This window comes from Oncorhynchus clarkii, chromosome 13 (assembly GCF_045791955.1).
Source record: "Oncorhynchus clarkii lewisi isolate Uvic-CL-2024 chromosome 13, UVic_Ocla_1.0, whole genome shotgun sequence".
NCBI classification, from domain to species: domain Eukaryota; kingdom Metazoa; phylum Chordata; class Actinopteri; order Salmoniformes; family Salmonidae; genus Oncorhynchus; species Oncorhynchus clarkii.
Window position 1 is genome coordinate 9,198,288 of NC_092159.1, and position 16,636 is coordinate 9,214,923.

At 45.7% G+C, this 16,636-nt stretch overlaps 1 protein-coding gene across 4 annotated transcripts in view; it reads left to right on the forward strand.

Moving 5' to 3' along the window:
- Window positions 1-16,636, forward strand: part of LOC139423739 (A-type potassium channel modulatory protein KCNIP2-like) — a 34,748-nt gene that overhangs the window by 10,052 nt on the left and 8,060 nt on the right. The window contains exons 1-3 of one of the 4 annotated variants that reach the window (XM_071175358.1): window positions 2,815-2,970; window positions 12,727-12,825; window positions 15,777-15,901. In XM_071175358.1, coding sequence (XP_071031459.1) covers window positions 2,883-2,970; window positions 12,727-12,825; window positions 15,777-15,901 — 312 coding nt within the window. In that variant the 5' untranslated portion in view covers window positions 2,815-2,882. Of the gene's footprint in view, window positions 1-2,814; window positions 2,971-12,726; window positions 12,826-15,776; window positions 15,902-16,636 lie in introns of those variants that run through there. The other 3 variants (XM_071175359.1, XM_071175356.1, XM_071175357.1) reach the window with 3 other exon arrangements.

Consider the following 16,636-nt stretch of genomic DNA (forward strand, 5'->3'; position numbering starts at 1 on the left):
TCTATCAGACATCAATCACTATGTATCAAGTGTCTCTGAGTAATAGTGCTGGTCTAGGATCAGGTCCCGCCCCCTGTCCATATACTCACATCAATTATGATCTAAAAGGCCAAACTGATTCTAGATCAGTACTCCTACTCTGAGGCTTTGTGGATACGGGCCCAGGTCCCTTCTGTCCATAAGGTCTTATTGATTATGATCTAATAAAGGTTTAACTGATCCTAGACCAGCACTGATACAGCTTGATATATACAGCCCCAGATTTTACAATATGCTCGAGGTAGAACAACCTTATTAATAATGTGTATTCTTCCCCTCTGTGTTGTTGTAGGAGCTTGATGTGGAATATAATCAATTCACCTCTACACACTGATCTAAGGCCTGTTTTACAATTCCCCCTCTAATGGTTCAGATATGATGAGGTGAAACCGAGGACAATGCACTTTGTGTTGGTTGGCCTTTAAACCGGTCAGTGTGGATTGTGACGTTTCCATGGCGATGATCATCAACTCTAATTCGCTGGCGAAGCAGAGAACGATTGAGAGAGAGAGATGTTAAACAAAAGGTGAGTGAAAGAGAGAGGGAGGACAAATGATTATATAGAAGAGGGCGGAGAGAAGAGATTGATAGAGACAGATGAGTGTGAGATGTTTTCTGATCAAACAGAACGGCACACGAAGAAAGATCATCGGTCATATCCGTGCAAACACGAAGTGTTGCATCACCTCAAGCAAAGAGAGAGGAGAGGGGAGAGAGGAGATTAGAGAGAGAGGAGATTTGAGATAGAGGAGATTAGAGAGGAGAGCAGAGGAGAGGAGATAGAGAGGAGAGCAGAGCAGAGAGCAGAGAGCAGAGAGAGGAGAGCAGAGAGAGAGGAGAGGAGAGGAGAGGAGAGGAGAGGAGAGCAGAGCGAGAGGAGAGGAGAGCAGAGAGAGAGGAGAGGAGAGCAGAGAGAGAGGAGAGCAGAGAGAGAGGAGAGCAGAGCAGAGAGAGAGGAGAGCAGAGAGAGGGGAGAGAGAGGAGAGCGGAGAGAGAGGAGAGCGGAGAGGAGAGTGGAGAGCAGAGAGGAGAGGAGAGAAAGGAGAGGAGAGTGAAAAGAGAGAGCAGAGCAGAGATAGAGGAGAGCAGAGCAGAGATAGAGGAGAGCAGAGCAGAGATAGAAGAGAGGAGAGCAGAGATAGAGGAGAGGAGAGCAGAGCAGAGAGGAGAGCAGAGAGAGGAGAGGAGAGCAGAGATAGAGGAGAGTGAAAATGGAGATGAGAGCAGAGATAGAGGAGAGTGAAAAGAGAGAGGAGAGCAGAGAGAGAGGAGAGCAGAGAGAGAGGAGAGGAGAGTGAAAAGAGAGGAGAGGAGAGCAGAGAGAGAGGAGAGGAGAGTGAAAAGAGAGGAGAGGAGAGCAGAGAGAGAGGAGAGGAGAGCAGAGAGAGAGGAGAGGAGAGCAGAGAGAGAGGAGAGGAGAGTGAAAAGAGAGGAGAGGAGAGGAGAGCAGAGAGAGAGGAGAGGAGAGTGGAAAGAGAGGAGAGGAGAGGAGCGTGAAAAGAGAGGAGAGGAGAGCAGAGAGAGAGGAGAGGAGAGTGAAAAGAGAGGAGAGGAGAGTGAAAAGAGAGGAGAGGAGAGGAAGGTGTTTCACCACAAGGGAGAAAAAAAAGTAAAAGAGGAGGTGAAAAAAGAATGGAGAAGAAGAGGAAGAAGAGAGGAAGAAGAGAGGAAGAAGAGAGGAAGAAGAGAAAGGGAACGTTTCAATCACCACAAGGACTGGAACAAAGGAAAACACGAGAGAAACAGAAACATTGGGAAGAAGAAAGAAGAGAAGAAAGAGAGAGAACATAACAATGAGACATCCTTTTCTGACCCTTGACCTCTTGAGTGTGTCGCTTCAATGTTTCCTACAGATACAGATCTAGGATCAGCTTCGCCTCCTCCAATCCTAAGCTTAACCATTAGTGGTAGAAATGCAAAAGGGGAATTTCACTTTGGGTGTGACAGATGGAGGAACACTGAGTGGTTCGGTGTAGAGTGAAGTTGCCCCTAGGGTCAGTTTTGCATTTAAAGTTTTGATAAGGGGGGGAAAGCTGATCCTAGAACTGGACCTAGAGATAACTTCACCCAGAGAGAGAGAGTGAGAGTGAGAAAGAGATTGATAGAGAAAGAGGAAAGAGAGATGCAGAAGACAGGGACAGAGAAAGAGAGAGAGATCCAGAGAGAGGAAGCCCTGGGGAGAGGACACAGTTTCCTCTTTAAGACCAGATCGCAACAAGTGGATCTGATTTGAACAAGCTCTCCAGGACCTGAGAGAGAGAAGGAGAGAGGGAGAGAGGTAGTGAGAGAGTCAGACAGGGAGCAAGAGAGAGAGAGAGAAGGAGAGAGGGAGTGAGAGATACAGACAGGGAGAGACAAGGAGAGATGGAGAGAGAGGAGAGAGGGAGTGAGAGATAGACAGGGAGAGAGAGAGAGAGGGAGTGAGAGATACAGACAGGGAGAGAGAGAGAGAGAGAGAGAGAGAGAGAAGGAGAGAGGGAGAAACATAGAAATGAAAAGACGTTTAGTCGCTGCTCATCTTGACCCAGACCCAGATGGAGATCCAGTCCTAACAGAGCTCTCTGTAGAAGAAGAGGAACTGAACTCCTTGAAAATAGGATTACAAACCCTGGACTACAATAGACCTGGGATTGTAGAGCCTCAACTACAGAACCCATAGAACCATAGGACCACTAACACAGAGAACTGCAACCTTACGACCATAACCTTAAACCTGCAACTACACAACCATAACCAACAATTGCAATCATAGAACTTTAGGAAAAGAACCTTCGGAAAAGAACCTTAGGACTTCCGTAACCACAGAAACGTAACCTCACGACCACAACCAGAACACGGTCAGGATGGGCCATCGCAGAAGAAGGTGCAAGAGACGACTCCTCAGGGTGGCCAGATACCTGTACCGCTGGTTCACTGGGACCCTGGTAGAAGGTACTGTAGGGAGATGGGAGGGGGGGGGGGGGAGAACACCAGAACACCAGGACCCTGGTAGAAGGTACTGTAGGGAGATGGGGGGACACACCAGGACCCTGGTAGAAGGTACTGTAGGGAGATAGGGGGGGGACACCAGGACCCTGGTAGAAGGTACTATAGGGAGATTGGGGGGGGGGGGGAGAACACCAGGGCTACGTCCCAAATTACACCCTATTCCCTATGTAGTGCGCTACTTTTGACCATGGCCCATTTGACTCTGGTCAAAAGAAGTGCACTATCTAGGATATAGGGAACCAATTGGGACGCGGTCAGGGGGGAGGTTTCGTGGCGTCGTTATCCTGGCTCACTGCGACACTGACAGAAGGTTTTGTAGGGGAAGGGTTTCTCAAACTCGGTCCGGGGCCCCTCCTGGGTGCACGTTCTGTTTTTCTCCTCTGGCACTACACAGCTGATTCAAATAATCAACTCATCATCAAGTTTTGATGGTGTGAATCAGCTGTGTAGTGCCAGAGGAGAAAAACAGAACGTGCACCCAGGAGGGGCCCCGGACCGAGTTTGAGAAACCCTTCAGTAGGAGAAGGTGATAAACATATAGACATAGAGCTACTATGTCTATGGGGAACAACACCTGGATAGGGAGTAGTGGTTGAGGGGTAAGTACCAGAGCTTATATACAGATTGATCTTCATGTGTTGCTTGGTGGGGGGGCTCCTGACCTCAGGGGGGAAGGGGAAGTAGGAATGGAGGCAGAGCACCTGGATAGGCAGCAGGGGTGAGAGGTTGAGGGGGATGGAATGGGTGGGACTGAGGGTGGAGGTTTTGTGAGGTACTCTCAATCTTTCTACCTCTCCCTCTTTCAGCTGTTGTAATGCTCTCTCTGTGACTTGCTGCCAGAGGCCTGTGTAGCTGTCCACATACTGTTGTAATGCTCTCTCTGTGTGACTTGCTGCCAGAGGCCTGTGTAGCTGTCCACATACTGTTGTAATGCTCTCTCTGTGTGACTTGCTGCCAGAGGCCTGTGTAGCTGTCCACATACTGTTGTAATGCTCTCTCTGTGTGACTTGCTGCCAGAGGCCTGTGTAGCTGTCCACATACTGTTGTAATGCTCTCTCTGTGACTTGCTACCAGAGGTCTGTGTTGCTGTCCACATACTGTTGTAATGCTCTCTCTGTGACTTACTACCAGAGGCCTGTGTAGCTGTCCACACACTGTTGTAATGCTCTCTGTGTGACTTGCTACCAGAGGTCTGTGTAGCTGTCCACATACTGTTGTAATGTTCTTTCTGTGACTTGCTACCAGAGGTCTGTGTAGCTATCCACATACTGTTGTAATGCTCTCTCTGTGACTTGCTACCAGAGGTCTGTGTTGTTGTCCACATACTGTTGTAATGCTCTCTCTGTGACTTGCTACCAGAGGTCTGTGTAGCTGTCCACATACTGTTGTAATGCTCTCTGTGACTTGCTACCAGAGGTCTGTGTAGCTGTCCACATACTGTTGTAATGCTCTCTCTGTGACTTGCTACCAGAGGTCTGTGTTGCTGTCCACATACTGTTGTAATGCTCTCTCTGTGACTTACTACCAGAGGCCTGTGTAGCTGTCCACACACTGTTGTAATGCTCTCTGTGTGACTTGCTACCAGAGGTCTGTGTAGCTGTCCACATACTGTTGTAATGTTCTTTCTGTGACTTGCTACCAGAGGTCTGTGTAGCTATCCACATACTGTTGTAATGCTCTCTCTGTGACTTGCTACCAGAGGTCTGTGTTGTTGTCCACATACTGTTGTAATGCTCTCTCTGTGACTTGCTACCAGAGGTCTGTGTAGCTGTCCACATACTGTTGTAATGCTCTCTGTGACTTGCTACCAGAGGTCTGTGTAGCTGTCCACATACTGTTGTAATGCTCTCTCTGTGACTTGCTACCAGAGGTCTGTGTAGCTGTCCACATACTGTTGTAATGCTCTCTCTGTGACTTGCTACCAGAGGTCTGTGTAGCTGTCCACATACTGTTTTAATACTCTCTCTGTGACTTGCTACCAGAGGTCTGTGTAGCTGTCCACATACTGTTGTAATTCTCTCTCTGTGACTTGCTACCAGAGGTCTGTGTAGCTGTCCACATACTGTTGTAATGCTCTCTGTGACTTGCTACCAGAGGACTGTGTAGCTGTCCACATACTGTTGTAATGCTCTCTCTGTGACTTGCTACCAGAGGTCTGTGTAGCTGTCCACATACTGTTGTAATGCTCTCTCTGTGACTTGCTACCAGAGGTCTGTGTAGCTGTCCACATACTGTTGTAATGCTCTCTCTGTGACTTGCTACCAGAGGTCTGTGTAGCTGTCCACATACTGTTGTAATGCTCTCTCTGTGACTTGCTACCAGAGGTCTGTGTAGCTGTCCACATACTGTTGTAATGCTCTCTCTGTGACTTGCTACCAGAGGTCTGTGTTGCTGTCCACATACTGTTGTAATGCTCTCTGTGACTTGCTACCAGAGGTCTGTGTAGCTGTCCACATGCTGTTGTAATGCTCTCTCTGTGACTTGCTACCAGAGGTCTGTGTAGCTGTCCACATACTGTTGTAATGCTCTCTGTGACTTGCTACCAGAGGTCTGTGTTGTCCACATACTGTTGTAATGCTCTCTGTGACTTGCTACCAGAGGTCTGTGTAGCTGTCCACATACTGTTGTAATGCTCTCTCTGTGACTTGCTACCAGAGGTCTGTGTAGCTGTCCACATACTGTTGTAATGCTCTCTGTGACTTGCTACCAGAGGTCTGTGTAGCTGTCCACATACTGTTGTAATGTTCTCTCTGTGACTTGCTACCAGAGGTCTGTGTAGCTGTCCACATACTGTTGTAATGCTCTCTCTGTGACTTGCTACCAGAGGTCTGTGTTGCTGTCCACATACTGTTGTAATGCTCTCTGTGACTTGCTACCAGAGGTCTGTATAGCTGTCCACATACTGTTGTAATGCTCTCTCTGTGACTTGCTACCAGAGGTCTGTGTAGCTGTCCACATACTGTTGTAATTCTCTCTCTGTGACTTGCTACCAGAGGTCTGTGTAGCTGTCCACATACTGTTGTAATGCTCTCTGTGTGACTTGCTACCAGAGGTCTGTGTAGCTGTCCACATACTGTTGTAATGCTCTCTCTGTGACTTGCTACCAGAGGTCTGTATAGCTGTCCACATACTGTTGTAAGGCTCTCTGTGTGACTTGCTACCAGAGGTCTGTGTTGCTGTCCACATACTGTTGTAATGCTCTCTGTGTGACTTGCTACCAGAGGACTGTGTAGCTGTCCACATACTGTTGTAATGCTCTCTCTGTGACTTGCTACCAGAGGACTGTGTAGCTGTCCACACACTGTTGTAATGCTCTCTCTGTGACATGCTACCAGAGGTCTGTGTAGCTGTCCACATACTGTTGTAATGCCCTCTCTGTGACTTGCTACCAGAGGTCTGTGTAGCTGTCCACATACTGTTGTAATGCTCTCTCTGTGACTTACTACCAGAGACCTGTGTAGCTGTCCACACACTGTTGTAATGCTCTCTGTGTGACTTGCTACCAGAGGTCTGTGTAGCTGTCCACATACTGTTGTAATGTTCTTTCTGTGACTTGCTACCAGAGGTCTGTGTAGCTATCCACATACTGTTGTAATGCTCTCTCTGTGACTTGCTACCAGAGGTCTGTGTTGTTGTCCACATACTGTTGTAATGCTCTCTCTGTGACTTGCTACCAGAGGTCTGTGTAGCTGTCCACATACTGTTGTAATGCTCTCTGTGACTTGCTACCAGAGGTCTGTGTAGCTGTCCACATACTGTTGTAATGCTCTCTCTGTGACTTGCTACCAGAGGTCTGTGTTGCTGTCCACATACTTTTGTAATGCTCTCTCTGTGACTTACTACCAGAGGCCTGTGTAGCTGTCCACACACTGTTGTAATGCTCTCTGTGTGACTTGCTACCAGAGGTCTGTGTAGCTGTCCACATACTGTTGTAATGTTCTTTCTGTGACTTGCTACCAGAGGTCTGTGTAGCTATCCACATACTGTTGTAATGCTCTCTCTGTGACTTGCTACCAGAGGTCTGTGTTGTTGTCCACATACTGTTGTAATGCTCTCTCTGTGACTTGCTACCAGAGGTCTGTGTAGCTGTCCACATACTGTTGTAATGCTCTCTCTGTGACTTGCTACCAGAGGACTGTGTAGCTGTCCACATACTGTTGTAATGCTCTCTGTGTGACTTGCTACCAGAGGTCTGTGTAGCTGTCCACATACTGTTGTAGTGCTCTCTGTGTGACATGCTACCAGAGGTCTGTGTAGCTGTCCACATACTGTTGTAATGCTCTCTGTGTGACTTGCTACCAGAGGTCTGTGTAGCTGTCCACATACTGTTGTAATGCTCTCTCTGTGACTTGCTACCAGAGGTCTGTGTAGCTGTCCACATACTGTTGTAATGCTCTCTCTGTGACTTGCTACCAGAGGTCTGTGTAGCTGTCCACATACTGTTGTAATGCTCTCTCTGTGACTTGCTACCAGAGGTCTGTGTAGCTGTCCACATACTGTTGTAATGCTCTCTCTGTGACTTGCTACCAGAGGTCTGTGTAGCTGTCCAAGGTGTTGAAATTTACACGCTGTTGTCTGGTCCTGGAATGGTTACTGTGCACCTTGGTTTGAATCGGGCTGGTAGTCGGTCCAAGCTACAGAAATAGGCCCACTGCTGCTCGCTACAAAATGGTGACTGTAGACCGTTTGAATAGGTGAGGAGCTGTGTGGTTGGGTTGAATCAGTGGTCTTGCCGCAGGCCTCAAAGACAAATCCTTCTAGAAGATCAGAGAGTACCGTCTTAACTGAATGACATCAGAGACAGAATACAATAACCCCTCTTGGACAACAGGGTTCTGATGACTAGCCTCCAGGTTGTTACGCTGGTGGTGTGGAGGAGGTGGAAGGTCATTGAGAATACAATAACCCCTCTTGGACAACGGGGTTCTGATGACTAGCCTCCAGGTTGTTACGCTGGTGGTGTGGAGGAGGTGGAAGGTCATTGGAAGACTGCAGAACATCAAGTGAGAGACGAGGGATGAGTTGACATATAAATGCTCCCTGAGATTTATGCCCATAGGTTGACAGAAAGGGAAGTGATTATTGCCCGAGTGAGCCCATAGGTTAATCAGAAAGGGAAGTGATTATTGCAGAGTGAGCCCATAGGTTAATCAGAAAGGGAAGTGATTATTGCCGAGTGAGCCCATAGGTTAATCAGAAAGGGAAGTGATTATTGCACAGTGAGCCCATAGGTTAATCAGAAAGGGAAGTGATTATTGCCGAGTGAGCCCATAGGTTAATCAGAAAGGGAAGTGATTATTGTCAAGTGAGCCCATAGGTTCATCAGAAAGGGAAGTGATTATTGTCGAGTGAGCCCATAGGTTAATCAGAAAGGGAAGTGATTATTGCCCGAGTGAGCCCATAGGTTAATCAGAAAGGGAAATGATTATTGCTCGAGTGAGCCCATAGGTTAATCAGAAAGGGAAGTGATTATTGCCGAGTGAGCCCATAGGTTAATCAGAAAGGGAAGTGATTATTGTCGAGTGAGCCCATAGGTTAATCAGAAAGGGAAGTGATTATTGTCGAGTGAGCCCATAGGTTAATCAGAAAGGGAAGTGATTATTGTCGAGTGAGCCCATAGGTTAATCAGAAAGGGAAGTGATTATTGTCGAGTGAGCCCATAGGTTAATCAGACAGCGGGGTGGGATTGCCTTAGCGTGCCCATAGGTTAATCAGACAGCGGGGTGGGATTGCCTTAGCGAGCCCATAGGTTAATCAGACAGCGGGGTGGGATTGCCTTAGCGAGCCCATAGGTTAATCAGACAGCGGGGTGGGATTGCCTTAGCGTGCCCATAGGTTAATCAGACAGCGGGGTGGGATTGCCTTAGCGAGCCCATAGGTTAATCAGACAGCGGGGTGGGATTGCCTTAGCGAGCCCATAGGTTAATCAGACAGCGGGGTGGGATTGCCTTAGCGAGCCCATAGGTTAATCAGACAGCGGGGTGGGATTGCCTTAGCGTGCCCATAGGTTAATCAGAAAGCGGGGTGGGATTGCCTTAGCGAGCCCATAGGTTAATCAGACAGCGGGGTGGGATTGCCTTAGCGTGCCCATAGGTTAATCAGACAGCGGGGTGGGATTGCCTTAGCGAGCCCATAGGTTAATCAGACAGCGGGGTGGGATTGCCTTTGCGTGTCCATAGGTTAATCAGACAGCAGGGTGGGATTGCCTTAGCGTGCCCATAGGTTAATCAGACAGCGGGGTGGGATTGCCTTAGCGAGCCCATAGGTTAATCAGACAGCGGGGTGGGATTGCCTTAGCGAGCCCATAGGTTAATCAGACAGCGGGGTGGGATTGCCTTAGCGAGCCCATAGGTTAATCAGAAAGCGGGGTGGGATTGCCTTAGCGAGCCCATAGGTTAATCAGACAGCGGGGTGGGATTGCCTTAGCGAGCCCATAGGTTAATCAGACAGCGGGGTGGGATTGCCTTAGCGAGCCCATAGGTTAATCAGAAAGCGGGGTGGGATTGCCTTAGCGAGCCCATAGGTTAATCAGACAGCGGGGTGGGATTGCCTTAGCGTGCCATGCTCATTGGCTGAAGTGAATGACATTCCACACATTTGTTCATGTTAAAGAGGAGATTTGACGTTATGCTGATGAGGTACCATTATAGAAACTACCATATCAATACACTATATATACTAAAGTATGTGGACACCCCTTCAAATTAGTGGATTTGGCTATTTCAGCCACACCCGTTGCTTACAAGTGTATCAAATCAAATCTCACAGCCATGCAATCTCCATAGACAAACATTGACAGTAGAATGGCCTTACTGGAGAGCTCATAAAACTCCTCTGGCCTCGGTTGAAACACTCACTACTGAGTTCCAAACTGCTTTCCCAGTAGAATGGAGGCTGTTATAGCAGCAAATGGGGGACCAACTCCATATTAATGCCCATGATTCTGGAATGAGATGTTCGACATGCAGGTGTCCACATACTTTTGGTCATGTACTGTACGTGCTATGAGGATGAGTGAGATAGGAAGCCATGTGAATTGTAGAGTTTACTAAATGACTGAAATGACGATCCATTCAGGCTGGCCTGACTTTCCAAACTACATTTGATGGATTGATTATTGATACATGGTATTGATTAATCCCTAATGAGTGAAGCATCATAGCGTTGCACTGGGTTTATGAGTGAAGCATCATAGCGTTGGACTGGGTTTATGAGTGAAGCATCATAGCGTTGGACTGGGTTTATGAGTGAAGCATCATAGCGTTGCACTGGGTTTATGAGTGAAGCATCATAGTGTTGGACTGGGTTTATGAGTGAAGCATCATAGCGTTGGACTGGGTTTATGAGTGAAGCATCATAGCGTTGGACTGGGTTTATGAGTGAAGCATCATAGCGTTGGAATGGGTTTATGAGTGAAACATCATAGCGTTGGACTGGGTTTATGAGTGAAGCATCATAGCGTTGGACTGGGTTTATGAGTGAAGCATCATAGAGTTGGACTGGGTTTATGAGTGAAGCATCATAGCGTTGGACTGGGTTTATGAGTGAAGCATCATAGCGTTGGACTGGGTTTATGAGTGAAGCATCATAGTGTTGGAATGGGTTTATGAGTGAAGCATCATAGCGTTGGACTGGGTTTATGAGTGAAGCATCATAGCGTGGGACTGGGTTTATGAGTGAAGCATCATAGCGTTGGAATGGGTTTATGAGTGAAGCATCATAGCGTTGGACTGGGTTTATGAGTGAAGCATCATAGCGTTGGACTGGGTTTATGAGTGAAGCATCATAGCGTTGGACTGGGTTTATGAGCAGCTTGTCATGTATTATGTATAATATCTCACTAACCGCGTCACAAGTGGCACCCTATTCCCTGTATGGTACACTATCTGGTTAAGCATAGGACACTATATAGGGAATAAGGTACCATTAAGGACAAGGCCTGGTTCTCATGCCAAGACACCACTCAGAGATTTAGTCAAAACCTGGTTCTAATGCCAAGACACCACTCAGAGATTTAGTCAAAACCTGGTTCTAATGCCAAGACACCACTGAGAGATTCTGTCAAAACCTGGTTCTAATGCCAAGACACCACTCAGAGAATGAATCAAAACCTGGTTCTAATGCCAAGACACCACTCAGAGATTTAGTCAAAACCTGGTTCTAATGCCAAGACACCACTCAGAGATTCTGTCAAAACCTGGTTCTAATGCCAAGACACCACTCAGAGAATGAATCAAAACCTGGTTCTAATGCCAAGACACCACTCAGAGATTTAGAGCCTGGTTCTAATGCCAAGACACCACTCAGAGATGTAGAGCCTGGTTCTAATGCCAAGACACCACTCAGAGATTTAGAGCCTGGTTCTAATGCCAAGACACCACTCAGAGATTTAGAGCCTGGTTCTAATGCCAAGACACCACTCAGAGATTTAGAGCCTGGTTCTAATGCCAAGACACCACTCAGAGATTTAGAGCCTGGTTCTAATGCCAAGACACCACTCAGAGATTTAGAGCCTGGTTCTAATGCCAAGACACCACTCAGAGATTTAGAGCCTGGTTCTAATGCCAAGACACCATTTAGAGATTTAGAGCCTGGTTCTAATGCCAAGACACCACTCAGAGATTTAGAGCCTGGTTCTCACACCACTCAGAGATTCTGTCAGATGACTGAATTCAGTGTGTTCAAAATGAAACTTCCATTAAGCTTCAATAATCTGTTTGAAAGCGTTTAAGGACACAAGAGAATGGTGGAAAGCAACACCACCAAACCAGTCTCTCCTGTGTGAAGATAGAGAATGGTGGAAATCAACAACACCAAACCATTCTCTCCTGTGTGAAGATAGAGAATGGTGGAAAGCAACAACACCAAACCATTCTCTCCTGTGTGAAGATAGAGAATGGTGGAAAGCAACAACACCAACCCATTCTCTCCTGTGTGAAGATAGAGAATGATGACATCACAAGAAATAAAGAATATAAATCTATAAAATACAGTGGAAGGATTGTGATTAGTTCCATAATCCAATCAGAATGTACCTTTCAGTAAGACTCCTTCAACAACTACAGAAACATGCTGCCTGCTCTTTTCATAGTCTACCTTGTTGTGTCAGATGGAACTGTGAAAGCACACAAGGACACACACACATTTAAAATGCCAGTACCTAAAACGCCATGTGACAAACTGATATATATATATATATATATATATACACACACAGCTACTGAACCGTGAGAAGGAAGCAGGCAGGCATTTACACTCCTGTGTTTATACATCTGTCAGGTTGCCATGGAGATGGCTGTTCTTCTCAGAACCCTCCGCTCTGTAGATGGAACCTGTCAACCACGGCTGGTTATTGGTGGCCTTTCTGATGATGATGATGATGATGATGATGAGAGAGAGAGAGAGAGAGAGAGAGAGAGAGAGAGAGAAATGAAAACAGTCACTATGTGTGACACTTTATACACTAGAGACCGCTAACTGATAAAACACTGAAACTCTGTCTCTCTCTTTCTATATATGTATATAATATATTACCTATCATAAGAGACTATAACCTAAAGCCAGATCAGCAAACTAACTATAGCATCAAGATGGAATAATGACTACTTCAACTTGTGTGCATGCATATGTGTGATTTGAGTCCATTCTATGGGGTCGTGCCACCCTGCTCTAATCTGTGCTGTGATTGGTTACTTCCAGGTAACCCAGCATCCAACCACAGCAAGCGAACTATAAAACAGAGGTTCCTCAAGCTGCTGCCCTGCTGTCGCTCCAGAACCGCCCCCTCACTCAGTCAAAGCAAGTGCTCGTTTGCATATCCCCACCCCTTCCTCCGTTCCTCCGCCCCCTTTGAGCCCTTGCTAAACAAGTGTAATAGGCAGTTACACAGACAAGTTGCCGTGTTGGATAGCTTTAGCCAGCTGGCTAACATAAATAGCATTCCTCTCTATTTGAGTTAGGTTGTTGCTAAATTAGCTAGCTAAGAAAGTGAAAGGTAAATTAAAAAGAAGAAAACAGAACTAAATATAGCTATCTCTCTCTCTCTCTCTCTCTCTCTCTCTCTCTCTCTCTCTCTCTCTCTCTCTCTCTCTCTCTCTCTCTCTCTCTCTCTCTCTCTCTCTCTCTCTCTCTCTCTCTCTCTCTCTCTCTCTCTCTCGCTCTCTCACTCTGATGCTTCTTCTTGATAAAAAAAAGTTCAGAAGTAAACTACTCAAACTGCAGTGCTGGCTACCTGCAGTGGTGGAAAAAGTAACCAATTGTCATACTTGAGTAAAAGTGAAGATCCCTTAATAGAAAATGACTTGAGTAAAAGTGAAAGTCAGCCAGTAAAATACTACTTGAGTAAAAGTCTAAAAGTATTTGGTTTTAAATAAACTTAAGAATCAAAAGTAAATGTAATTGCTAAAATGCACCTAAGTATCAAAAATAAAAGTAAAGTATTAATCTTTTTAAATTCCTTATATTAAGCAAACCAGACACCACCATTTTCTATATGTTTTATTTCATTTACCGATAGCCAGGGACACTCCAACACTCAGACATCAGTTACATAATTACCGCTAGTTATTTACCGATAGCCAGGGACACTCCAACACTCAGACATCAGTTACATGATTACCCCTAGTTATTTACAGATAGCCAGGGACACTCCAACACTCAGACATCAGTTACATGATTACCCCTAGTTATTTACTGATAGCCAGGGACACTCCAACACTCAGACATCAGTTACATGATTACCGCTAGTTATTTACAGATAGCCAGGGACACTCCAACACTCAGACATCAGTTACATGATTATCCCTAGTTATTTACAGATAGCCAGGGACACTCCAACACTCAGACATCAGTTACATGATTACCCCTAGTTATTTACTGATAGCCAGGGACACTCCAACACTCAGACATCAGTTACATGATTACCGCTAGTTATTTACCGATAGCCAGGGACACTCTCAGACATCAGTTACATGATTACCCCTAGTTATTTACCGATAGCCAGGGACACTCTCAGACATCAGTTACATGATTACTGCTAGTTATTTACCAATAGCCAGGGACACTCCAACACTCAGACATCAGTTACATGATTACTGCTAGTTATTTACCGATAGCCAGGGACACTCCAACACTCAGACATCAGTTACATGATTACCGCGAGTTATTTACCGATAGCCAGGGACACTCCAACACTCAGACATCAGTTACATGATTACCGCTAGTTATTTACCGATAGCCAGGGACACTCCAACACTCAGACATCAGTTACATGATTACCGCTAGTTATTTACCGATAGCCAGGGACACTCCAACACTCAGCCATCAGTTACATGATTACCCCTAGTTATTTACCGATAGCCAGGGACACTCCAACACTCAGACATCAGTTACATGATTACCGCTAGTTATTTACCGATAGCCAGGGACACTCCAACACTTAGACATCAGTTACATGATTACCGCTAGTTATTTACAGATAGCCAGGGACACTCCAACACTCAGACATCAGTTACATGATTACCGCTAGTTATTTACCGATAGCCAGAGACACTCCAACACTCAGACATCAGTTACATGATTACTGCTAGTTATTTACCGATAGCCAGGGACACTCCAACACTCAGACATCATTTACATGATTACCGCTAGCTATTTACTGATAGCCAGGGACACTCCAACACTCAGACATCAGTTACATGATTACCGCTAGTTATTTACCGATAGCCAGGGACACTCCAACACGCAGACATCAGTTACATGATTACTGCTAGTTATTTACAGATATTCAGGGACACTCCAACACTCAGACATCAGTTACATGATTACCCCTAGTTATTTACTGATAGCCAGGGACACTCCAACACTCAGACATCAGTTACATGATTACCCCTAGTTATTTACTGATAGCCAGGGACACTCCAACACTCAGACATCAGTTACATGATTACCGCTAGTTATATACCGATAGCCAGGGACACAGTCAGACATCATTTACATGATTACTGCTAGTTATTTACTGAGAGCCAGGGACACACTCAGACATCAGTTACATGATTACTGCTAGTTATATACTGATAGCCAGGGACACTCCAACACTCAGACATCAGTTACATGATTACTGCTAGTTATTTACTGATAGCCAGGGACACTCCAACACTCAGACATCAGTTACATGATTACTGCTAGTTATTTACTGATAGCCAGGGACACTCCAACACTCAGACATCAGTTACATGATTACTGCTAGTTATTTACTGATAGCCAGGGACACTCCAACACTCAGACATCAGTTACATGATTACCGCTAGTTATTTACTGATAGCCAGGGACACTCCAACACTCAGACATCAGTTACAAACAAAGCTTTTGTGTTTAGTGAGTCCGCCAGATCAGAGGCAGTAGTGATGACCAGGGATGTTCTCTTGATAAGTGCGTGAATTTGACAATTGACAATCCTGCTAAGCATTGAAAATGTAAGGAGTAGTTTTGGGTGTCAGGGAAAATGTATGGAGGTAAAAGTAAAAGTTGTAAAGAATATGAATAGTAAAGTAGAGTACAGATACCCCCTAAAGTACAGTATTTTAACTGTAGTACTTTACACCACTGGTAACAGGGAACTGAGTATCACTGTCTTCTCTTCTATCTTTATCTCTTTCACTTCTTCTTCTCTCTTCCTCTTTCTCACACACAATAGGGGGTAGCTGCTATGCATAACCACCATGCCTTCTCTCTCTTTTCCCCTCCTACAGACAGTGTAGTGGAGGATGGAGAGTTATCTACAGTGTGTTATAGACCAGAGGGGTTGGACCAGCTACTACAACAGACTAAGTTCACCAGGAGAGAACTACAGATCCTCTACAGGGGCTTCAAGAATGTACGTCTGTCCCTGAGGACTCTCTCTCTCTCTCTCTCTCTCTCGCTCTCTCTCTCGCTCTCTCGCTCTCTCTCTCTCTCGCTCTCTCTCTCTCTCTCTCTCTATATATATATCTCTCTCTCTCTCTCTCTATATATATCTCTCTCTCTCGCTCTCGCTCTCTCATTCCAATTCAGATTGCTTTATTTACATGAAATAACATTTGTAGATATTGTCAAAGCAGTATAATGGTGCAGCATAACATTCTGTTGATTGTCCAATAGGAATGCCCTAATGGTGTCTGTCTGTCTTAATGTGTTCTAACATTCTGTTGATTGCCCTAGTGGTGTCTGTCTGTCTTAATGTGTTCTAACATTCTGTTGATTGCCCTAGTGGTGTCTGTCTGTCTTAATGTGTTCTAACATTATGTTGATTGTCCAATAGGAATGCCCTAGTGGTGTCTGTCTGTCTCTCTGTCTCTGTGTGTTCTAACATTATGTTGATTGTCCAATAGGAATGCCCTAGTGGTGTCTGTCTGTCTCTCTGTCTCTGTGTGTTCTAACATTATGTTGATTGTCCAATAGGAATGCCCTAGTGGTGTCTGTCTGTCTCTCTGTCTCTGTGTGTTCTAACATTATGTTGATTGTCCAATAGGAATGCCCTAGTGGTGTCTGTATGTCTCTCTGTCTCTGTGTGTTCTAACATTCTGTTGATTGTCCAATAGGAATGCCCTAGTGGTGTCTGTCTGTCTCACTG